Genomic DNA, 26,493 nt, shown 5'->3' with positions numbered 1-26,493 from the left:
CTTGCTTTGCAGTATGTAAGCAGTATTATGTTTTGTTTTTATTTGTTTTTCTCAGTGTTAAGGTGTATTTCATATTTCTGAAATATTCTTTTTGCCAGAACTCAGACTTTCATTTTCTATTTTCCCTAGCTGCACTGGGGAAGATGGTGGGGATATCTTTTAGTGCATGGAAATGGTTAATGAATCAAGGTTGTGTGCAAAATAAAAGAAAGAGAGAGAGAGAAGCACTTAAACTATCCCAGAGACTTATTTTTAAATGTAGCACAGTGGAGATAAGTTGAGGATGTGTGTAAGTGAATTTGAATATTGTATGTGCTTTATGTGCTTTGGTCATTGCACTATTCAGTGAGATTAGATTCATCATAGTAATATTTTATGTATAGCTTGTTTTTGCCAATATTTATCACCTCATTTCATGTGAATAAAGTTATTTTTAGGCACATTTAACTGAGATTTACTGTGCCCAAACTGAAGCATTTACAGTAGCTTAGTTACATCAAACCAGGGACTTACTTATCACAACAAACATGGCTACCACAGATCTTTCCAGTTCATTAGATGTCTTTTAGTGTGTTATGATGTATGTTTTTTGCTATGGACAGTGGTCATATAGTGAGGGAACCAGAAAGTAAAGGGAGATACTAGTGATAAAAGTGAAGGACTGGGACAAGGGAGATTTCAAATAAGCAACTTGCACTTCAGGTGGAATGTGAAAATTTGCAACATCATTGAGATAATTTGAAAAATGATTCTGCATTAGCTACTGTGTTGTGTAGTAGAAAGGGCACAGTAATTACTGATTGAGTCATAGTTTCATTATAAGAGAATTTACTCTATTTTCATATTCTTGACAGATTACATGTACATTTTGAATGTGCCAACCAATGTCACGGAGGTTAAGGTTGCAGGAAAGAAAGCACACTTCCATTATGATGAGCCAAATAAGGTAAGAATGTGAAACCCCCAGTTTACTAAAGAAGGGTTGTTTCATATAATTAAGAGATGTGGTCAGTGCTTAATTATAGCTAATTTTGCTTATTTGTGTGAGAACTTATACTGAAAGTATTATTTGATTATGATTTACAGTCATTGTTTTCTTTTATCTTCATAAGGAAACCTGCTAAAGGTAATTTTACTTTCTATAGCTTGTTTTTGCAATATGTATATCATGAAATGGTACATAGCTTTTTCCAGGCAGAAACTGAATACTACTGATATAGTGTAAAATACTATGTTCAGGAGAATGAAACAGCATCTGGGATAAAATATGCACTATAGTACAACCTTTCCTTTGTGCTTGTTTGAAAACTAGTTCATTAGTTGGGGCTAGAATCATTTCTGCCTGTCACAATTTAGCTCTACTTCTTTGTATATAAGTCACTGTATTACAACCACACTTTTAATGAGCTTTATAAATGGGCCAATTTGGGGTCTCTTTCTTCTAAAATGGTAGGGGCCAGAATACCCAAAACCGAAATTGGCCTGTTTTTTGTTACAGGTTTTATTGTAGTAAAATTTTGAAACAGTCAGTCAGTGGTAGCCAAAGTAAGTGTAGGGAAACCATTTGAAACCATTTGTATACAGCTCACAGTAACATATCCCTCCCATAACATGACGTCAAAGCTTATTTTAGATGTAAGTATTATTGTCCTAAACTTCCAAAACAATTAGTCATTGGAAATTGAATTAAGAGCATGGAAACCAGTTGTGTATGGACAACAGGCAGTGGCACTTAAATCACCCATCACTGATAACTGATCTTTTACATTAAAACTGCTGTTACAGTCACTAAGCTACTGCCAAAGTACTTGCCTCTAATCATCTTTCTTTTCATGGCCAAGTGTATAAGGACTAATGATCACCCATATCTTGCGATCCACTTTCATTTTTACCCACATTAGTCTTGAGATTTCTTCCTTACACTCTTTCACACATTCCCACGACTCATTCTTTATCAGTAGTCCCACCCCTTCCTTAGGTTTTGCCCTCACACCAACCCTTAACTTTACCCATAAGACATTCTCACACCATTCTTCCCCTTTACCCTTTAGCTTTGTTTCAGTTGTACCCAGAACATAATACCTATCTCTCCATTCGTTACTACTTATCTTTCCTTTCTTATCTTGGGTACATCCACTCACATTCAGATACCCTAGCTTGAGCCTTCGAGGAGGAGGATGAGCACTCCTAGCTTGGCTCCTTCTGTTTCATATTTTTTTTAACCCCAACTACCACCCTTCTTAGCCACCTTCTACAACATGCAGGGAAAATGGAGTAGGTTTTTTCTCCTTGCTAAACAATCTTATTTATTCATTACTTTTCTGTGCAGTTTTGTACACTATTTCTTTATACTTTTCTATAATGAACATGTTTCTGATGTATAACAGGGTGACTTGATCTTGAAGTGTTAATTACAGGACTTATGGTGTGTTTCTCAAGGGTCACTCCCTTTAACCCCCATTTTCCCATAAGCCTTGCCAACCATAGTTTTGCCAACCACAGGATCTTTTAAAAGAATAAGCCTTACAGTAACCTAGGGACATCAGTAATACTGTTCTGTAGTACATGCAGCTAGTGCTTAAAGTAAGCTGTGCACTGTCCTGGGATGTGTATTATACAGACAAGCCTTATAAGGTAGAATTTCTTTTCACAGGTTTCCCCTTGAAGATGACAAGAAAATGATAGCTGATTAAGATAAGAAAGGATTTAAAAGTTTCAGTCAGCTACAAATAGCTGGAAAACTATAATTACAGCACAGAAATTACAGAGTCACTAACATTGTCCTTTGAATTTATTGACTCACACGATAGTATATGAACTGTTCATAACTCATTCAAACTCTTTTTTCCATATTGTATTATTATACTTTGTCGCTGTCTCCCACATTAGCGAGGTAGTGCAAGGAAACAGACAAAATTGGCCCAACCCACCCACATACACATGTATATACATACACGTCCACACATGCACATATACATACCTATACATCTCAACGTATACATATATATACACACACAGGCATATACATATATACACATGTACATAATTCATGCTGTCTGCCTTTATTCATTCCCATCGTCACCCCACTACACATGAAATAACAACCCCCTCCCCCACATGTGCACGAGATAGCGCTAGGAAAAGACAACAAAGGCCACATTCGTTCACACTCAGTTTCTAGCTGTCATGTAATAATGCACCAAAACCACAACTCCCTTTCCACATCCAGGCCCCACAGAACTTTCCATGGTTTACCCCAGACGCTTCACATGCTCTGGTTCAATCCATTGACAGCACGTCGACCGCGGTATACCACATCGTTCCAATTCGCTCTATTCCTTGCACGACTTTCACCCTCCTGCATGTTCAGGCCCCGATCACTCAAAATCTTTTTCACTCCATCTTTCCACCCCCAATTTGGTCTCCCACTTCTCCTTGTTCCCTCCACCTCTGACACATATATCCTCTTTGTCAATCTTTCCTCACTCATTCTCTCCATATGACCAAACCATTTCAAAACACCCTCTTCTGTTCTCTCAACCACACTCTTTTTATCACCACACATCTCTTTCACCCTGTCATTACTTACTCGATCAAACCACCTCACACCACATATTGTCCTCAAACATCTCATTTCCAGCACATCCACCCTCCTCCGCACAACTCTATCCATAGCCCACGCCTCGCAACCATATAACATTGTTGGAACCACTATTCCTTCCAACATACCCATTTTTGCTATCCGAGATGATGTTCTCAACTTCCACACATTCTTCAACGCTCCCAGAACTTTCGCCCCCTCCCCCACTTTATGATTCACTTCCGCTTCCATGGTTCCATCCGCTGCCAAATCCACTCCCAGGTATCTAAAACACTTCACTTCCTCCAGTTTTTCTCCATTCAAACTTACCTCCCAGTTGACTTGTCCCTCAACCCTACTGTACCTAATAACCTTCCTCTTATTCACGTTTACTCTCAGCTTTCTTCTCTCACACACTTTACCAAACTCAGTCACCAGCTTCTGCAGTTTCTCATATGAATCAGCCACCAGCACTGTATCATCAGCAAACAACAATTGACTCACTTCCCAAGCTCTTTCATCCACAACAGACTACATACTTGCCCCTCTTTCCAAAACTCTTGCATTCACCTTCCTAACAACCCTATCCATAAACAAATTAAACAACCATGGAGACATCACACACCCCTGCTGCAAGCCTACATTCACTGAGAACCAGTCACTTCCCTCTCTTCCTACACATACACATGCCTTACATCCTCGATGAAAACATTTCACTGCTTCTGGCAACTTGCCTCCCACACCATATATTCTTAATACCTTCCACAGAGCATCTCTATCAACTCTGTCATATGCCTTCTCCAGATCCATAAATACTACATACAAATCCATTTGCTTTTCTAAGTATTTCTCACATACATTCTTCAAAGCAAACACCTGATCCACACATCCTCTACCACTTCTGAAACCACACTGCTCTTCCCCAATCTGATGCTCTGTACATACCTTCACCCTCTCAATCAATACCCTCCCATATAATTTCCCTGGAATACTCAACAAACTTATGCCTCTGTAATTTGAGCACTCACTTTTATCCCCTCTGCCTTTGTACGCTGGCACTATGCAAGCATTTCGCCAATCCTCAGGTACCTCACCATGAGTCATACATACTTTAAATACAGTCACCCCCTTTTTTAATAAATTCCTCTGCAATACCATCCAAACCCGCTGCCTTGCCGGCTTTCATCTTCTGCAAAGCTTTTACTACCTCTTCTCTGTTTACCAAATCATTTTCCCTAACCCTCTCACTTTGCACACCACCTCAACCAAAACACCCTATATCTGCCACTCTATCATCAGACACATTCAACAAACCTTCAAAATACTCACTCCATCTCTTTCTCACATCACCACTACTTGTTATCACCTCCCCATTAGCACCCTTCACTGAAGTTCCCATTTGTTCCCTTGTCTTATGCACTTTATTTACCTCCTTCCAAAACATATTTTTATTCTCCCCCTAGAATTTAATGATACTCTCTCACCCCAACTCTCATTTGCCCTCTTTTTCACCTCTTGCACCTTTCTCTTGACCTCCTGCCTCTTTCTTTTATACATCTCCCTTTCCTTTGCATTATTTCCCTGCAAAAATCGTCCAAATGCCTCTCTCTTCTTTTTCACTAATATTCTTACTTCTTCATCCCACCACACACTACCCTTTCTAATCTTCCCACCTCCCACACTTCTCATGCCACAAGCATCTTTTGCGCAAGCCATTACTGCTTCCCTAAATACATCCCATTCTTCCCCCATTCTCCTTACGTCCTTTGTTCTCACCTTTTTCCATTCTGTACTCAGTCTCTCTCGGTACTTCCTCACACAAATCTCCTTCCCAAGCTCACTTACTCTCACCACTCTTTTCACCCCAACATTTTCTCTTCTTTTCTGAAAACCTCTACGAATCTTCACCTTCACCTCCACAAGATAATGATCAAACATCCCTCCAGTTGCATCTCTCAGCACATTAACGTCCAAAAGTCTCTCTTTTGCACGCCTATCAATAAACATGTAATCCAATAATGCTCTCTGGCCATCTCTCCTACTTACATACGTATACTTTTGTATATTTCTCTTTTTAAACCAGGTATTCCCAATCACCAGTCCTTCTTCAGCACATAAATCTACAAGCTCTTCACCATTTCCATTTACAACACTGAACACCCCATGTACACCAATTATTCCCTCAACTGACACATTACTCACCTTTGCATTCAAATCACCCATCACTATAACCTGGTCTCATGCATCAAAACTACTAACTCACTCACTCAGCTGCTCCCAAAACACTTGCCTCTCATGATCTTTCTTCTCATGCCCAGGTGCATATGCACCAATAATCACCCATCTCTCTCCATCCACTTTCAGTTTTACCCATATCAATCTAGAGTTTACTTTCTTACACTCTATCACATACTCCCTCCCATCCTGTTTCAGGAGTAGTGCTACTCCTTCCCTTGCTCTTGTCCTCTCACTAACCCTTGACTTTACTCCCAAGACATTCCCAAACCACTCTTTCCCTTTACCCGTGAGCTTCGTTTCACTAAGAGCCAATACATCCAAGTTCCTTTCCTCAAACACGCTACCTATCTCTCCTTTTTTCTCATCTTGGTTACATCCACACACATTTAGACACCCCAATCTGAGCCTTCGAGGAGGATGAGCACTCCCCGCGTGACTCCTTCTTCTGTTTCCCCTATACATTTTAAAGTATACATATATATATATACATACACAGACATATACATATATACACATGTACATAATTCATACTTGCTGCCTTTGTTCATTCCGGTTGCCACCCCGCCCACACATGAAATAGCATCCTCCCTCCCTGCGAGATAGTGCTAGGAAAGGACAAAAGGCCACATTCGTTCACACTCAGTCTCTAGCTGTCATGTGTAATGCACTGAAACCATAACTCCCTTACCACATCCAGGCCTCACAAAACTTTCCATGATTTACCCCAGACGCTTCACATGCCCTGGTTCTATCCATTGACAGCATGTCGACCCCGGTATATCACATCCTTCCAATTCACTCTTTTCCTTGCGCACCTTTCACCTTCCTGTATGTTCAGGCCCTGATCGCTCAAAATCTTTTTCACTTCCTCCTTCCACCTCCAATTTGATCTCCCACTTCACCTCGTTCCTTCCACCTCTGACACATATATCCTCTTTTTGTCAATCTTTCCTCACTCATTCTCTCCATGTGACCAAACCATTTCAATACACCCTCTTCTGCTTTCTCAACCACACTCCTTTTATTACCATACATCTCTCTTACCCTTTCATTACTTACTCGATCAAACTACCTCACATCACATATTCTCCTCAAACATCTCATTTCCAACACATCCACCCTCCTCCGCACTACCCTATCTATAGCCCATACCTCACAACCATATAACATTGTTGGAACCACTATTCTTTCAAACATACCCATTTTTGCTCTCCGAGATAACGTTCTCACATTCCACACATTCTTCAACGCTCCCAGAACCTTCACCCCCTTCCCCACCCTGACTCACTTCTGCTTCCATGGTTCCATCCGCTGCCAAATCCACTCCCAGATATTTGGGAGTGGATTTAGTCACCAGCTTCTGGAGTTTCTCACCCGAATCAGCCACCAGCACTGTATCATCAGCGAACAACAACTGACTTACTTCCCAAGCCCTCTGATCCACAGCAGACTACATACTTGCCCCTCTTTCCAAAACTCTTGCATTCACCTCCCTAACAACCCCATCCATAAACAAATTAAACAACCATGGAGACATCACGCACCCATGCCGCAAACCGACATTCACTGGGAACCAATCACGTTCCTTTCTTCCTGCTCTTACACATGCATTACATCCTCAATAAAAGCTTTTCAGTTCTTCTAGCAACTTACCTCCCACACCATATACTCTTAATACCCTCCACAGAGTATCTCTATCAACTCTATCATATGCCTTCTCCAGATCCATAAATGCTACATACAAATCCATCTGTTTTTCTAAGCATTTCTCACATACATTCTTCAAAGCAAACACCTGATCCACACATCCTCTAACACTTCTGAAAACTTTTGAAGGGCAATATTAGTGACAGCATGTAATCTGTCTCTTCCTTTGTTTACATAATATAACCAATATGTTACAGATTTTCACTAATGGTGTCCTTTAATGTTACTTTTATAAATTTCTTTTTTATTTCAGGTATTGTCTGTCAGTGACATTGCCCAGAGTCTTTTAAAAGCCTTCATTGTGACTTGGAAGGTAGTGGAGTAACATCTGAATTCTGGTAAGTAAAGAAAGAAGACAAAATGACAAAACTGCTGTACTTGTTACTCTTTGGTTGTGAATTTTACAATGTGCTTATGAATTCGTAGAATATTACTTGGAAGGTAATAGGCATGAAATAAAGATGAGAACTTATTTTTTCAGATTACTTTGTTTTTTGAAGTAATGTAGCCTCTCAAAAGATTGTGATAGAGTTTCCTTGTGTCATCGGCCTGTTACGGGTGAGGCACTAGAGGCTAAGAATTGACACTGGAGTTTACCAGTTATGGAGACTCATTTGCCATGGTCACCTCTTTGAGGGAGTTCTCAGAAGAAATGGGTGTCAGAGATACTGAGAGATAGTAACACAGAAAGACATACCATCACTTGTAAAGTTCATGTTATGACAAAGGTTTGTTAGTTGAACATATATTTGCCTTATTGTAAATCTGTTAGCTGACAGAATATTTTTGTGTTAATCCTTTGATATAGTAAGTAGATCTATGTGATATGTATTATCATTACATGACTGAAAATCATTGCATATGTGCCCTTTGGAAATATGAAGATATCTGAGATTTGATGGTTAATCATATAACCATGAAAGGGTGATATCTTCTCTTTGAATGTAAATTAGGTGAAATTCTTTCTTTTTCTGGTGTTATCATATCTGTAAATTGTCTTACCAATGTGGCATTTTGATGGTGCATGTGGCTTCATCCAAAAACTTACACTCACTTTCCAGTGATGCATGCAGCCTTATTGAAAACACTTAAAACTTACACTTTACTCTTTTTAGTGATGTTATATGCATCATCCACTTTAGAATTCCACCCAAAACATTTGTACACCACTTTGTGTATCAGATTTAAGAATGAATAGATATTCTGAGACAGAAGACAAAAAAATTTAAGGAATGTTATCTTGACGCACCATTTTTGGTATACTGTTTGGAATATTTTATTGAACATTACAGTGATTCTCATGAGTGTTGTTGGTTCATAATATTATTATTTTTCGTTCATTATTGGTAGGGTAGTAATTTACAAACATGAATATGTAAAAAAGATGATCTACAACCAGGGATATCATTTATGTATTTTTATTGTGTATAATATTATAGTACAGACATGTATAAAGTTGCATGAAAAAGAAAAAAAGGTGAATGACCAAAAAAGGCATTGCAAATTAGGATTGTAAAAATTTTCATCTATCTGCCATAACCTGGTTTATCTTGCATATGATGGCCAGGCCTCCATCATGACACCCAAAGTGTTCATTATTAATGTTATTTTAAGTAATTCCACTTTCTAAAGAAATGTTCTATATTTTTGTGTATTTTTTTTTTATTATTATTTTGCTTTGTCGCTGTCTCCCACATTAGCGAGGTAGCACAAGGAAACAGAAGAAAGAATGGCCCAACCCACCCACATACACATGTATATACATACACGTCCACTTACGCAAATATACATACCTATACATCACAACGTATACATATATATACACACACACACACACACATATACATAAGAATATAAATGAAACCCATTATCTGATGATCAAATATATTGTAGTTTTTAAGGTTACTGTTGTCTTGATTTATAATCAGACCATTTGATGCACAAAATTCAGTAAAACAGTAATTCTAATGAACAATCATGTTTTAGAAATCTTGTAACATGATGCTTTATAGGGAAACTACTCTCTTAAAGGAAAATTAAACCATTTTCACTTATTTCAGAGAATCATAGGTAGGAAAAAGCAGATAATATAGTCATTTGTAAATTAATCCTTTGTTACTGTGTGATATATTTGATGCACTTGGATTATTATACTCTGCTTTTTTGTAACTTTTATTAGTAATAATGTATATACCATTCATACTTACTGTACCATATATTGTATTACAAACTATTTTCCAGAGCTTTATAATGACACACTGAAATTGTGTCTGCATCTGCTTCACCATTTTCAGTTACTGAAATGATGAAATTCAGTGTGAATAATGTATTTAATAATACTAATTTAATTAGGATATATTATTGGAATGTAAGTTTAGCATATTAGCAAAAAAGATTTTATGTTACTGCCAGAGTATGATTGGTCACTCTAGGAATAAAAGTAACCCAATTTTATGAAAGGTATTATGGTATTGCCCTCTTGTTGTAAATATATATGAAAGATATGGTTTTTACATTAAGGGAATGGTATTATAGGCTACAAGCTGTAGATTATTCTCATAATGTTATGATGATTTTTGTGATTTTTCATATTTGAAAACAGCACTTTTGTTTTTAATTAATGTATTTGAAAAATTTTTTTAGACCACATTGCATATTAGATGAAAGTTCTAAAGTTGATGGCCAATCACAATGACCTTAAATTTGAAATAAGTTATCTGTCTTGAATAAGTAAGAATTTTATTCTGATCGCTTGATGTCATTACTAGTGAACTAAACTGCTTCACATTCTTCACCATAGTTTTTTCCATACATATTCGCCATTTCCCACATCAGCAAGGTTGCGCCAAGAACAGAGGACTTAGCCATAGAGAGAATATCCTCACTTGGCCCCCTTCTTTGTTCCTTCTTTAGGAAAATTAAAAACGAGAGGGGAAGATTTCCTGCCCTCTGCTCCCTCCCCATTTATTCACCTTCTAAGACATGCAGGGAATGTGTGGGAAGTATTCTTTCTCCCCTATCCCAGGAATAATAGTACATAGCAAATTTCTGCTCAAAATTGATTATATATCCATTTTGGTTATTTGAAAAAGTTAGATATATATGATACGACAATAGTATCCCAAACTTGGGGCAGATATGGAAAATTCCATTATTTATTATTCCATTATGTCAGCTGAAAGGTTCAGGGCCAACAGACTTCTTGTATGTGTATGATTACATAAAGTCAATACTATCATGAACATCTGTCCAGGAAAAGTATATTATAAACCAAACTACTTAGTAATTTTCATTATGTTAGTATTTTCTGTAAATACCTGTAAGTGTAGCCTTTCTTCCTCTGTTGATTGGAACTACCTTGCTGATGTGGGGAACAGTGATCAGTATGAAAAAAATTTTTTATTCATGCAGCAGATAAGAACCCATTGGAGAATTCTATAAAGTATATGAAAACTACAGTCTACTGTATCATTCATCAAGTATAAGTTAAATGTATTTCCAAGTGAGCTTGGAAAGGAGACTTGTGTGAGGAAGTACCAGGAGAGATTGAGTGCAGAATGGAAAAAGGTGAGAGCAAATGATGTAAGGGAGGAATGGGATGTATTTAGGAAAGCAGTGATGGCTTGCACAAGAGATGCCTTTGGTATGAGAAAGGTGGGAGGTGGGCAGATTAGAAATGATAGTGAGTGGTGGGATGAAGAAGTAAGATTGTTAGTGAAAGAGAAGAGAGTGGCGTTTGGACGATTTTTGCAGGGAAGTAGTACAAATGACAGGGATATGTTTAAAAGAAAGAGGCAGAAGGTCAAGAGAGAGGTGCAAGAGGTGAAAAACGGAGCAAATGAGAGTTGGGGTGAGAGAGTATCGTTGAATTTTAGGGAGAATAAAAAGATGTTTTGGATGTTTTGCGTAAGACAAGAGAACAAATGGGAACATTGGTGAAGGGGACTGATGGGGAGGTAATAACATGTAGTGGTGAAGTGAGAAGGAGATGGAGTGAGTATTTTGAAAGTCTGTTGAATGTGTTTGATGATAGAGTGGCAGATAAAGGGTGTTTTGGTCGAGGTGGTGTGCAAAGTGAGAGGGTCAGGGAGAATGGATTGGTAAACAGAAGAGGTAGTGAAAGCTTTGCGAAAGATGAAAGCACGCAAAGCGGCAGGGTTGCATGGTATTGCAGTGGAATTTTTTTTAAAAAAAGGGGGTAACTGTGTTGTTGACCGGTTGGTAAGGATATTCCATGTATGTATGCTTCGTGGTGAAATGCCTGAGGGTTGGCAGAATGCATGTATAGTGCCATTGTACAAAGGCAATAGGGATAAAGGTGAATGTTCAAATTACAGAGGTATGAGTTTGTTGAGTATTTCTAGGAAATTATATGGGAGGGTATTCAGTGAGAGGGTCAAGGCATGTACAGAACATCAGATTGGGGAAGAACAGTGTGGTTTCAGAAGTAGTAGAGGATGTGTGGATCAGGTGTTTGCTCTGAAGAATGTATGTGAGAAATACTTAGAAAAACAGATGGATTTGTATGTTGCATTTATGGATCTGGAGAAGGCATATGACAGAGTTGATACAGATGCTCTGTGGAAGGTATTATTGATATATGGTGTGGGAGGTATATTGTTAGAAGCAGTGAAAAGTTTTTATCAAGGATGTAAGGCATGTGTAAGAGTAGGAAGAGAGGAAAGTGATTGGTTCCCAGTGAATGTCGCTTTGCAGCAGGGGTGCGTCATGTCCCCATGGTTACTTAATTTTTTTATGGATGGGGTTGTTAGGGAGGTGAATGCAAGAGTTTTGGAGAGAGGGGCAAGTATGCATTCTGTTGTGGATGAGAGGGCTTGGAAAGTGAGTCAGTTGTTGTTCGCTGATGATACAGTGCTGGTGGCTGATTCGGGTGAGAAACTGCAGAAGCTGGTGACTGAGTTTGGTAAAGTGTGTGAAAGAAGAAAGCTGAGAGTAAATGTGAATAAGAGCAAGGTTATTAGATTCAGTAGGGTTAAGGGACAAGGAAGTTGGGGGGGTAAGTTTGAATGAAGAAAAACTGGTGGAAGTGAAGTGTTTTAGATATCTGAAAGTGGACTTAGCAGCAGATGGAACTGTGGAAGCGGAAGTGAGTCACAGGGTGGGGGAGAGTGGGAAGGTTCTAGGAGCATTGAAGAATGTGTGGAAGGCTAGAATGTTATCTCGGAGAGCAAAAATGGGTATGTTCGAAGGAATAGTGGTTCCATCAATGTTATATGGTTGCAAGGCATGGGCTATAGATGGGGTTGTGCGGAGGAGGGTAGATGTGTTAGAAATGAAATGTTTGAGGACAATATGTGGTGTGAGGTGGTTTGATCGAGTAAGTAATGAAAGGGTATGAGAGAGTGTGGTAATAAAAAGAGTGTGGTTGAGAGAGCAGAAGAGGGTGTATAAAAATGGTTTGGTCACATGGAGAGAATGAGTGAAGAAAGATTGACATAGAGGGTATATTTGTCAGAGGTGGAGGGAAAAAGGAGAAGTGGGAGACCAAATTGTAAGTGGAAGGATGGAGTAAAAAAGATTCTGAGTGGTCCGGGCCTGAAGATACAGGACATAGAGGATATATGTGTCAGAGGTGGAGGGAAAAAGGAGAAGTGGGAGACCAAATTGGATGTGGAAGGATGGAGTAAAAAAGATTTTGAGTGATCCAGGCCCGGAGATACAGGAGGGTGAAAGGCGTGCAAGGAATAGAGTGACTTGGAACGATGTAGTATACCGAGGTCGACGTGCTGTCAATAGATTGAACCAGGGCACATGAAGCTTCTGGGCTAAATCATAGAAAGTTTTGTGGGGCCTGGATGTGGAAAGGGAGCTGTAGTTTTGGTGCATTACACATGACAGCTAGAGACTGAGTGTGAACGAATGTAGCCTTTGATGTCTTTTTCTAGTGTTACCTTGCACGTGCACAGGGGGGAGGGGGCTCCATTTCATGTGTGGCAGGGTGGCGACAGGAATGGATGAAGGCAGCAAGTATGAATATGTACATGTGTATATATGTATATGTCTATGTATGTATATGTATGTATACGTTGAAATGTATAGGTATGTATATGTGTGTGTGTGGGCGTTTATGTATATACATGTGTATGTGGGTGGATTGGGCCATTCTTTTGTCTGTTTCCTTGTGCTCCCTTGCTAACGCGGGAGACAGCAACTAAGTATAATAAAATAAATAAATTAATCTATTTATTATCGTCCAAATGCCTCTCTCTTCTCTTTCACTGATAATCTTACTTCTTCATCCCACCACTCACTACCCTTTCTAATCTGCCCACCTCTCACGCTTCTCATGCCACAAGCATCTTTTGCGCAAGCCATCACTGCTTCTCTAAATACATCCCATTCCTCCCCCACTCCCCCGACCTCCTTTGTTCTCACCTTTTTACGTTCTGTACTCAGTCTCTCCTGGTACTTCCTCACACAAGTGTCCTTTCCAAGCTCACTTACTCTCACCACTCTCTTCACCCCAACATTCTCTCTTCTCTGAAAACCTCTACAAATCTTCACCTTCGCCTCCACAAGATAATGATCAGACATCCCTCCAGTTGCACCTCTCAGCACATTAACATCCAAAAGTCTCTCTTTCGCATGCCTATCAATTAACATGTAATCCAATAACGCTCTCTGGCCATCTTTCCTACTTACATATGTAATTTATGTATATCTCTCTTTTTAAACCACGTATTCCCAATCTCCAGTCCTTTTTCAGCATATAAATCTACAAGCTCTTCACCGTTTCCATTTACAACATTGAACACCCCATGTATACGAATTATTCCCTCAACTGCCACATTACTCACCTTTGCATTCAAATCAACCATTACTATAACCCGGTCTCGTGCATCAAAACCACTAACACACTCATTCAGCTGCTCCCAAAACACTTGCCTCTCATGATCTTTCTTTTTTTTTTGCAGGGAAGTAATGCAAATGAGTGGGAGATGTATAAAAGAAAGAGGCAGGAGGTCAAGAGAAAGGTGCAAGAGGTGAAGAAGAGGGCAAATGAGAGTTGGGGTGAGAGTATCATTAAATTTTAGGGAGAATAAAAAGATGTTTTGGAAGGAGGTAAATAATGTGCGTAAGATAAGGGAACAAATGGGAACTTCAGTGAAGGGGGCTAATGGGGAGGTGATAACAAGTAATGGTGATGTGAGAAGGAGATGAAGTGAGTATTTTGAAGGTTTGTTGAATGTGTTTAATGATAGAGTGGCAGATATAGGGTGTTTTGGTCGAGGTGGTGTGCAAAGTGAGAGGGTTAGGGAGGATGATTTGGTAAATAGAGAAGAGTTAGTAAAAGCTTTGTAGAAGATGAAAGCCGGCAAGGCAGCGGGTTTGGATGGCATTGCAATGGAATTTATTAAAAATGGGGGTGACTGTATTGTTGACTGGTTGGTAAGGTTATTTAATGTATGTATGATTCATGGTGAGGTGCCTGAGGATTGGCAGAATGCTTGCATAGTGCCATTATACAAAGGCAAAGGGGACAAAGGTGAGTGCTCAAATTTCAGAGGTATAAGTTTGTTGAGTATCCCTGGTAAATTATATGGGAGGGTATTGATTGAGAGGGTGAAGGCATGTACAGAGCATCAGATTGGGGAAGAGCAGTGTGGTTTCAGAAGTGGTAGAGGATATGTAGATCAGGTGTTTGCTTTGAAGAATGTATGTGAGAAATACTTAGAAAAGCAAATGGATTTTTATGTAGCATTTATGGATCTGGAGAAGGCATATGATAGAGTTGATAGAGATGCTCTGTGGAAGGTATTAAGAATATATGGTGTGGTAGGCAAGTTGTTAGAAGCAGTGAAAAGTTTTTATCAAGGATGTACGGCATGTGTACGTGTAGGAAGAGAGGAAAGTGATTGGTTCTCAGTGAATGTAGGTTTGCGGCAGGGGTGTGTGTTGTCTCCATGGTTGTTCAATTTGTTTATGGATGGGGTTGTTAGGGAGGTAAAGGCAAGGGTTTTGGAAAGAGGGGCAAGTATGTTCTGTGTGGCACATTCATTTGCACATCTACTTTCACTATTATAGTTCTGAATAATGTTAATTATTATAAGTTCATGAATTAGGTAAGAACTACATGAAAGGAAAGTGCATAAAAAATGTGCAAGTAATAAAATTTCCCATACCATTGACCACATATAAATTGATTGTTATGAATAGATGATGAATGCATGAGAGATAAGAATTCTAACTCTCAGCAGTATTTTCCCCAAGGCTACTGAATATGTAGATAATTAATTCACACATTGGGTAAGAACTTTCTGAAAATAATTATTTAGAAAAAATAATTAGCCACATCATTCACCAGTTATACTTTTGAACATTTTTAACCAACAGTGAAGCAAGGAACGAATTTTTTCTTTCATGTTTGATCATCATATCCCACATAAGCTAGGTAGTGCTTGGAACAGGCAAACAAGAGCTGCATCTACTCACATCCACTCTCTTGCTGTTATGTGTAATGCACTGAAACTAGTGCTCCCTATCCACATCTAGGCCCCACAAACCTTTTCATGGTTTACCCTCCTTTCACACACTTTTCCAAACTCAGTCACCAACTACAGCAGTTTCTCACTCAAATCTGCCACCAGTGCGGTATCATCAGCAAAAAACAACTGACACTTCTCAGGCTTTCTCATCCCTATAGATTGCACACTCACCCCTCTCTTCATGATTTTCACTTTTATCTCCATAGTGACATAACACACCCTTTCCACAGAACAACCTTCACTGGGAACCATTTGCTCTCCTCTCTTGCTACTTGTACAAAAGCCTTACACCTTTGATAAAAACTATTTACTCCTTCCAGCAGCTTTCCTCCCATGCCATATATTCTCAAGACCTTCCACAAGGCATCTATATCAACCCTATCATAGTGTAGCCAGGTGTTCTCTGGACATGTTGTAGTATCCCAGGTGTTTTCGAGAGTTATTTGGACCTGATGTAGTATCCCAGGTGTATTCAAGAGTTCTCTGGACCTGGTTTAGTAATGCAGGTGTAGCCAAGTGTTTTCTGAATCTATGAATGTAAAGTAGTAACCCAGGTGTAGCCAAGAGTTTTTTGGACTGGGTTTATTACCCCAGGTGTATAGTACCCCAACCACAGGAAAATTAAGAATTACAAAGAATGAGTTGTGTGCGTTATGTGTTGTCCAGTGTTATTTTTAAGATGAAGATTGAATGATTGTGGAGGTGTAGCCAAGTGTTCTCTCTGTTTGATCTAGTACCCTAGTGTAGCCAGGTGTTCTCTGGATGTGGTGTAGTATCTTAGGTGTAGCTAAGTTTATCATCTGAAACTTCTTTTCATTGTCTTAATTCACTCTTCTTTTTTCTGTAATATTCTGTTTCTGTTGCCTCTCTCCCTCCCAACACACCTACAAGCAACTAAATCCCATGTTAGGATCCTAAGTTTATCCGCATCAATGGACTTTTAACCAGGGCATGTGAAGCATCTGGGGTAAACCATAGAAAGGTCTGTGGAGCCTGGATGTGAATAGGGAGCTGTGGTTTCAGTGCATCACACGTGACAGCTAGAGACTGAGTGTGAACGAATGTGGCCTTTTGTCTGTTTTCCTGATGCCACCTCCCTGAACTAGAAGGTAGCTATGCTATTTCCTGTGGGGTGGGTTGGCACCAGGAATGGATGAAGGCAAGCAAGTATATATGTGTATATATGTATATGTCTGTGTAGATATATGTATACCTAGGTATATGTTGATATGTATATGTATATGTATGGGCGTTTATGTATATATATACACATATATATGTGCATATGAGTGGATGGGCCATTCTTCATCTGTTTGCTGGTGCTACCTTGCTGATACAGGAAACTGTGATCAAGTATAATGATAATAAGAATGATAATAATTATCCAGGTATTACCAACTATACCAATTACCAAGCCATAGGATTGCTAGAAAAAAAAACTGACTTGTTAGTCATCTCTGAAATTCAAGAAACATGACTGACGAACTTTCTTATTATGTACAATTAAGCAGTGGTTTATACAACCTGGTATTAACTAATACAGTTGAGTAGTGGATGTTTTGTAAGGGTTAGCGATGGATAATTATATTGTCCACTGTAAGGGTAACGGCAGGAGTAAATAACAAATGGTTCCAGAACTTGGGAATTTTCTCACTTGGGGTAGGTAATACTGCACCAGGAATCAGTAGTGATCAACCCCTTAAACATGAGAGTACAATCCATTAGCATTACGGTACGAATAAGCATGGCGATACAACTTTTATGAATGATGTTGTAGCCTTTAAGCTAATCCTTCCAATTATGGGTAAAGGCTAGGCCATCATACCGAAGGGTCATACCATCATGCTCAAGTGTTATACAGTCCTGCTCAAGGGTTTTATTGCCATCCTCAAGAGTACTGTCGTGCTTAAGAGTTTTAGATATGGCCACCACAAACATGAAAAAGGGGATTTCGTGAAGAAGCACAACTTGAAAAGCAGATACATTTTGATCACTTTATACAGACCTTGTTTGAATGGTAAAAACATGATACTGAGAATCAGAGTTTTTGTGACATTTTAACTTTTGTTGTAGCAAGATTTTTCTTGAATTATTGACAACAGACTGTCAAATTTAGGCAACCTTTTATTAAAAATAAGATCTCGTTATTTGTCATTCATTCATTTTTTGTAAATCCAGTTGGATTCTGGGAATACAGTATGCCAACATGAATATCATCTGGAAGCAACACACGAGAATAATGCTCGAAACCTTTAACAGTGATATTTAGTAATTCCATTACTTGATGAGAATCAATATGACCCCAAGCATGTTTACCATGTTCTACTTGATTTGTGTGATCACATCATCATTCCCAGAGGGCTGCTACCCAGGCAATATGGCAGAGACTGTCTTAATGATGAGTTATTTGAGTGATTCGGAAACCAAAATACACACATAATCTAAAGATTGTCAGCTCTTAAGACATTTAATCATGGGATGACTGTCGACAAAGCAGTGGTTTGTGTCCAGCAGATTCTGTTTAATTTCTGTAACACATTTTGCTTTTCATGACTCGAGAAAAGTATTTGCTACTTGTGCACGTGTTTTGGAAATTCATATGGTTTCAAGAGTGTGAGGCATGTGTTGCCATGGTGTGACCCAACACAAAATGGTCAGTTATAACACTAAGGAACAAGCATCAAAGGCATTTAGTGGGTCATATTATAAAATGCATGAAAAACAAGGTAATGCCGCTTGAGTATAAGCAGGCTTTAAAATAGTAAATAGGTCAAGAATCCTAAATGGATGCGCCACCATAAACAATGTGTGTGGTGGCAGACATATGCTATCACCATAAAACTAGCAGTTGGAGTTTAGTATTGTTACTTCAATACTTTTGCCCCACCTCAAGAAAAGCCTTAATACTATTTGCTTAAAGTCATACAAAATTTAGAAATACAAAATATATTTATTAGTATGGATGTGCTGGAAATGAGATGTTTGAGGACAATGTGTGGTGTGAGGTGGTTTGATTGAGTAAGTAACGTAAGGGTAAGAGAGATGTGTGGAAATAAAAAGAGCGTGGTTGAGAGAGCAGAAGAGGGTGTTTTGAAATGGTTTGGGCACATGGAGAGAATGAGTGAGGAAAGATTGACCAAGAGGATATATGTGTCGGAGGTGGAGGGAACGAGGAGAAGTGGGAGATCAAATTGGAGGTGGAAAGATGGAGTGAAAAAGATTTTGTGTGATCGGGGCCTGAACATGCAGGAGGGTGAGAGGGCAAGGAATAGAGTGAATTGGATCAATGTGGTATACCGGGGTTGACGTGCTGTCAGTGGATTGAATCAGGGCATGTGAAGCGTCTGGGGTAAACCATGGAAAGCTGTGTAGGTATGTATATTTGCGTGTGTGGACGTATGTATATACATGTGTATGGGGGTGGGTTGGGCCATTTCTTTCGTCTGTTTCCTTGCGCTACCTCGCAAACGCGGGAGACAGCGACAGCAAAAAAAAGAAAAAAAAATGTTCATCACAAATGTTGACGGTGCTGAGGCCCAGCCAGGCATGTAACAATGCAACAACACTCAGCAGGTATGCATCATCAGCAGGCACAGGCACATGTTCAGTAGCAGAGATAAACAGGCCTCCTGAAGAAGAGGTGTCCAGCACTTGGACACAGCTTATATGTACGACACTGTCGCACCACAGAAATTTAAGGCACTAGAGCAGAAAGAAAAGCAAACATATGAATATAAAGTGCTTGTTATACAGCCTCACAAGTTACTTTGGAAATCAGTACACATCAGAAATATTATGCTGCTATCGATCTCATGTGATATTTGTTTAATTTCAAACAAGGTCATTAGTGCACACCAATCCAATAATTATATCTAATTTTGTTTTATTTTCTCATCATTTATGAATGTTAGTTAATTCACAGACAGAAATTTAAGATCATTTGAAATGTTTATTTCATAATTAGAATATAGAATTAATTTTCGATTTATGTCAGATTTAATATATTTTCATCATTAAATCACACTTAAAATTTGTAGCACTATATGTCATTTCATCAGTAAAATCTTTTACTAACTGATTTCTCTTATCACCATTTTAAGTTGTTGGCTGGGAGGAGGGTGCAGGCAGATCAGTAATAGGTGAAGTCCTGGATGAAGGAGCTAGCGGTGGCTTGGGTTAGGTCAGTAGTAAGTGAAATCCTGGATGAAGCAGGAACAAGTGAAGGCTTAGGGCAGGTCAGTAGTAGGTGAAGTCCTGGACGAAGCAGGAGCAGGCTGAGGGGATGCGGAAGACCTCGACGACTGGCCGGAGGGTCGGGTGGTAGGGGTCAACACACAGTAGTCGCACATAGCTGTACCGCTGGACACACTTGGACTTGTAGCATGGCGGCAGATACTCGCACCGCTTCCCTTCATACCTGCTTGCCCACGCACACCACAGACCAACAGTACATATCACATATCATGGATATGAAAGAAAGAAGACAGCAATGAGAATCAGTTGTGTCTTTTATCGTGTTGTATATAATCAAAACATTGTCACCTACAGGAGCTAATGGATTATGTATTTTGCACCACCATGAAATCTAGCATTTACGAATATAACTGAAATAGAGAGAATACCTTTAGAAACTATTAGTCCAGTTATATACAAAACACTAAATATAGGATATAGGTAATAAGATTAATTCTCTCCTGCTGGTACAGTGTTATTTGTTAGTCTTGGATTTTATTCACTGTTACCCCTTCAGCAGGATAGCATGACTTGGATATGATACCCTGGCCTTTGACCTCATTGTAAAAAGCCAAGTCATCGTACCCAAGGTTCGTACTGTTGTGCTCAAGGCTCATGTCATCGTGACCAATTGTTCAAATTTTTGTGCAACAATAAAACACATGGAAATGAATGTGTTATTGTCACACTGTCTTGACTGTATCATGATGATGTTCTTGACACCACACACTCTAGGCAGCGCTATAGTGATGTAACTGTCACCACACACTCTTGACAGTGCCACAGTGATGTTACAAACACCACACACTCTTAACAGTACCATAATGATGCTACTTGAACCACGCACTATTGACACGTGATGTTTACTGACACTACACACTCCTGATAGGACCATAATGATGTTATTGACATCACACACTCCTGACAGTATCACTGTGATGTTACTGACACTACACTCTCTTAACAGTATCATTGTGATGTTATTGATACCACGCACTCTTGACAGTAACACTGACTATCATTTTGATGTTACTGACACCACACACTCCTGACAGTATCATTGTGATATTAATGACGCCCCGCACTCCTGACAGTATCATTGTGATGTTATTGATACAACACACTCTTGATAAAATCATTCTTAATGTTCCTGACACTACAGACTCTTGAAAGTACCACACCAGGAGTACCACAATGTGCACAATCCTTGAAGGCCAAGATAATGGAAGATATGTTTGACAGGAAGCCAGCTTCTCCTATGACTGTAAAACGAGAGTCCACCAATATATATATATATATATATATATATATATATATATATATATATATATATATATATATATATATATATGATCATAGTGACCAACTAAAATAAAGGTGTCGTAGGCCCAGAAAGATGTCAGAGGTCATGTCAGGTAGGCATGTCACCCACTCGTGGCCGAGGAGTCAACAGAACTAGATTCATTAACAACGGGCCTCATCACATCCTTGATGGCAGATGTATTTAGTTTCCCGCTAATTTACTTTTCAATGACGTGAAACTGCGGACTGTTGACTCAGAAGTAAGTCACAAATCTATCCAAGGTTATACCCTCTCGTGAAGCCATGCTTGGAAGACAGTGACCCCAGAGAAAGCTTACCCAGCGAGTGGAGGGAAATGAGACGGAAGAGAGAATGATTTTAAGAAAAATAAGTGGAGAAAAATGAGCTGACCTGCACTTTTCGACGCGGATGGTCTGTGGGAACTTGTCGGTGTTGAGGATAGCCAGCCATTCCCCGCGAAGGTTCTGTGCCCAGCCCGGCCTCATGTAGTCCACGCTGCTCTCACACACAAAGTGGCCGTCCCGCCTGGTGTAGGGAGATGAGAGTCAGTGTGTGTTGAAGGTGCTTTCACTCTCTAGTGGTGCGGAGGGCGATATAAGGGCGTTAGGCAGGATGAGGGTAATAGGAGTGGTGAAAGCGTAATGATTGAGTGGAGAACAAGGTGGCACTGGAGGAGCACCACTGTAGTCAAGGGAACGTCTAGAGAATATCTGGTACTGTGGTGTACAGGAGAGGTTACCAAAGACTGCACATAGTACAGCTACAGACGACTGCCAAAAGCCTAATGAATATCGGTAACACCTCAAGCTTTTTATGAAATGTGTACAGAAATATTATCCATATGAGACTCGGCACATACTTCTCTGTTATTCTAATTCCTTGAACTGTGGTGTGTACGATGTGATACTACAACAGAAAAATAATTCAAGATTATAGAAATGTGATGATAATGGTACAGGAGGTTTGTGCGTGTATCTGCCGCTGACCGACTCCAATTGCAAGAATAGCAACTTGAGCAAAACTTAAACAACATATCTTTCTTGTAAATCTGAGATGAAATATGTTATCTACTGGTACCGGTTTTACTTAGAAAATAGATGTAAAATTTTATACTGGAAGTACTTACCGTATTCTCAGAAAAAATAGAAATACTCTGCAATTTGATTGAAAATTCCCGGAATTATGTATGGCTCCACTAGGGGTTGAAGTGGGTAAGCGTAACATATATGAATAAGTTCCTCAGAACACCTGCATGTCCTCATTTTATGCCCGACCAACTGGCCGCGTGCAGTGTCCGTAGACATAACAAATCAGACATGCATGAGTGCTTCATGATACATAGAACTTCACTCGAAACGCTGATTCATGTGTCATCTGAGATGGACGGTTGGTTGGTCATGGGCTTGTTGCTGAGACCTCACGTTTCCAGTAGGCAAACTAAATAATAGTCATCCACTTCTTGCGGTAGGGTTATCAACCCCTGTCCCTCAGCGGCCAGGACCGATGACACACACCACCTGACGCACGCTGGTTCACAGCATCGTAAGCTGCGAGTTACAGTTTAACTCCTGGGACTAGTGACTAACTACGAAATTCTGTCGTTATTCATCAATTTGATAGAGAAAAAAAAAATTGCTAGAATTATGATACCACAGAGGTTAGTGAAGACCGTCTCACTCGACAGTCAACTCATATTGCTATGAAAACAGGCGTATAGAGACATTCCTGAACTGTTGTTTTGGGTTAGTGAATACTGTATTTAAGTACAGAGATGGGACTTTCTTTGAGAACCAAAGATTTAGGAGAGAAGGAATGACCAGGGTCTTGATGAACATTATTATTTTAAACGTTTCGACACATGGCTACAACGGAATCAGTAAAAAGGTTAGTTATTTATACTATCTAATGACGTCGCGATGGGTTACTCTCGGTCAAGTTTTTGCAAATATTCATTTTTGTCACGAACGAACATGGCTGCAAAAATGTCCTAGTAAGTTTAAACCATTTTTCATATCATTTATACGTTAATAATACCCTTGTTATTTTGTAAATATGTCATTTCCATTTATTTAAGAGTACCTTAAACATAGAGACAAATTTCCCCCTACTAGACGAGAATCGATAAACGAAATGGTAACTTTCACTTCTCAATCTTCCGGCAACCATTTTTTTCAGTATGGATACTAGTGTTTCTTTAGCGATTTCAACTTCAACTTAAAAGTCAGTACTGTTAAAACCTTTCTTCAAAGGAATTTTTGTGTCATCTTGCTTTATCTATTTCACAATTAGATTATTTTCTAGAGCATATATTTCATTGGTAGACTCATAGCCTTACGATGAACCATATGATGAATATGCAAAAGAGTTCTAACAATAAGTACCAACCTAAACAATGTTTTTGGACAGTTGTGAAGGTGATACATTTTACGTTGCCATATCTGGCTAGCGTTACTCAGTGAAACCCATCAATACAATTTACGTAGGCTTTATCTGTAGCCGGATTTAGAGTCGTAACTGTAAACTGTAAGGTCTGCTCCTTTATCATTTGAAAGACCGCATACCGGCTGACATGTCTCGTTCGTCGTCTATCTTTGTCTTTGCTGTAGTTGCCAGCCAGCGGCTATTGTGGACCCCTTAGAAGGCGTGGACAAGTTCTTAGGCCCAGTCGAGCTGGACTGGTGCTTCAGTGTGTGGTCTTTTATCACTCATCATTAAGAGAATATTTTGAGTTATAGAAGAACCCTCCAATTCGGGTAATTATAACTGATTTTTATTGTAAGTGATATTGTAGCTAATACAATCAGTGAACAGAATCACTCAAGCTCTAGTTATTAAGTTTTCGGTGCTTTTTAAGATAGTGTGTGTGGGCGGGTGTGCATTGCATTTTATATTGATTTTTACGAATTGCTTTCGTCTTAATAATTTGTACTACATTGTTTTTCAATGTTTTTTTTATTGTGCCTTCATTTTCTTCACTGATGATATTAAGAGGTGCCGAAACATGTGGAATAAAAATAAAAGTTTTCAGCTGCTAACGTTCATTATGTAATCACCGAATATTATCGTGTCTGAAGATACGGGTGAAATGGTCATACCAGTACCCTGTTTACTCAGAGCTGATAGCTGGAGCCTAGAAACGTTTGAAGTAAGAGTGCTGAATGGTTAATGCAACAATCAGGAGCGTGGTAAATCAACTGCTGTTCTTACTTTAACACACACACACACACACAAGGCAGCAGGTTTGGATGGTATTGCAGTGGAATTTATTAAAAAAGGGGGTGACTGTATTGCTGACTGGTTGGTAAGGTTATTTGATGTACGTATGACTCATGGTGAGGTGCCTGAGGATTGGCGGAATGCGTGCATAGTGCCATTGTACAAAGGCAAAGGGGATAAGAGTGAGTGCTCAAATTACAGAGGTATAAGTTTGTTGAGTATTCCTGGTAAATTATATGGGAGGGTATTGATTGAGAGGGTGAAGGCATGTACAGAGCATCAGATTGGGGAAGAGCAGTGTGGTTTCAGAAGTGGTAGAGGATGTGTGGATCAGGTGTTTGCTTTGAAGAATGTATGTGAGAAATACTTAGTAAAGCAAATGGATTTGTATGTAGCATTTATGGATCTGGAGAAGGCATATGATAGAGTTGATAGAGATGCTCTGTGGAAGGTATTAAGAATATATGGTGTGGGAGGCAAGTTGTTAGAAGCAGTGAAAAGTTTTTATCGAGGATGTAAGGCATGTGTACGTGTAGGAAGAGAGGAAAGTGATTGGTTCTCAGTGAATATAGGTTTGCGGCAGGGGTGTGTGATGTCTCCATGGTTGTTTGTTTATGGATGGGGTTGTTAGGGAGGTGAATGCAAGAGTTTTGGAAAGAGGGGCAAGTATGAAGTCTGTTGTGGATGAGAGAGCTTGGGAAGTGAGTCAGTTGTTGTTCGCTGATGATACAGCGCTGGTGGCTGATTCATGTGAGAAACTGCAGAAGCTGGTGACTGAGTTTGGTAAAGTGTGTGAAAGAAGAAAGTTAAGAGTAAATGTGAATAAGAGCAAGGTTATTAGGTACAGTAGGGTTGAGGGTCAAGTCAATTGGGAGGTAAGTTTGAATGGAGAAAACCTGGAGGAAGTAAAGTGTTTTAGATATATGGGAGTGGATCTGGCAGCGGATGGAACCATGGAAGCGGAAGTGAATCATAGGGTGGGGGAGGGGGCGAAAATCCTGGGAGCCTTGAAGAATGTGTGGAAGTCGAGAACATTATCTCGGAAAGCAAAAATGGGTATGTTTGAAGGAATAGTGGTTCCAACAATGTTGTATGGTTGCGAGGCGTGGGCTATGGATAGAGTTGTGCGCAGGAGGGTGGATGTGCTGGAAATGAGATGTTTGAGGACAATGTGTGGTGTGAGGTGGTTTGATCGAGTAAGTAATGTAAGGGTAAGAGAGATGTGTGGAAATAAAAAGAGCGTGGTTGAGAGAGCAGAAGAGGGTGTTTTGAAATGGTTTGGGCACATGGAGAGAATGAGTGAGGAAAGATTGACCAAGAGGATATATGTGTCGGAGGTGGAGGGAACGAGAAGTGGGAGACCAAATTGGAGGTGGAAAGATGGAGTGAAAAAGATTTTGTGTGATCGGGGCCTGAACATGCAGGAGGGTGAAAGGCGGGGAAGGAATAGAGTGAATTGGATCGATGTGGTATACCGGGGTTGACGTGCTGTCAGTGGATTGAATCAGGGCATGTGAAGCGTCTGGGGTAAACCATGGAAAGTTGTGTGGGGCCTAGATGTGGAAAGGGAGCTGTGGTTTTGGGCATTATTGCATGACAGCTAGAGACTGAGTGTGAACGAATGGGGCCTTTGTTGTCTTTTCCTAGTGCTACCTCGCACACATGAGGGGGGAGGGGGATGGTATTCCA

At 39.6% G+C, this 26,493-nt stretch overlaps 2 protein-coding genes across 8 annotated transcripts in view; one reads left to right on the top strand and one right to left on the bottom strand.

Annotated features, from left to right (window-relative positions):
* LOC139754602 (lysosomal alpha-glucosidase-like) overlaps positions 1–9,984 on the top strand; it is a 328,644-nt gene extending 318,660 nt beyond the window's left edge. For 4 of the 5 annotated variants that reach the window (XM_071672033.1, XM_071672031.1, XM_071672030.1 and 1 more), the window contains exons 21-22: positions 855–946; positions 7,779–9,984. In XM_071672033.1, coding sequence (XP_071528134.1) covers positions 855–946; positions 7,779–7,850 — 164 coding nt within the window. In that variant the 3' untranslated portion in view covers positions 7,851–9,984. The remainder of the gene's footprint in view (positions 1–854; positions 947–7,778) is intronic. The other variant, XM_071672035.1, reaches the window with a different exon arrangement.
* Positions 9,985–18,173: 8,189 nt separating this feature from the next.
* LOC139754606 (neurotrophin 1-like) overlaps positions 18,174–26,493 on the bottom strand; it is a 32,316-nt gene continuing 23,996 nt past the window's right edge. For all 3 annotated transcript variants that reach the window (XM_071672042.1, XM_071672041.1, XM_071672040.1), the window contains 2 exons: positions 21,979–22,113; positions 18,174–20,449 (listed from right to left, as the gene is read on the bottom strand). In XM_071672042.1, coding sequence (XP_071528143.1) covers positions 20,269–20,449; positions 21,979–22,113 — 316 coding nt within the window. In that variant the 3' untranslated portion in view covers positions 18,174–20,268. The remainder of the gene's footprint in view (positions 20,450–21,978; positions 22,114–26,493) is intronic.

The sequence above is a fragment of the Panulirus ornatus genome, chromosome 17 (genome assembly GCF_036320965.1).
Source record: "Panulirus ornatus isolate Po-2019 chromosome 17, ASM3632096v1, whole genome shotgun sequence".
Taxonomy (NCBI): domain Eukaryota; kingdom Metazoa; phylum Arthropoda; class Malacostraca; order Decapoda; family Palinuridae; genus Panulirus; species Panulirus ornatus.
The sequence above is the reverse complement of the archived record's forward strand: the minus strand, read 5'-3'. Positions and strand labels throughout refer to the sequence as shown.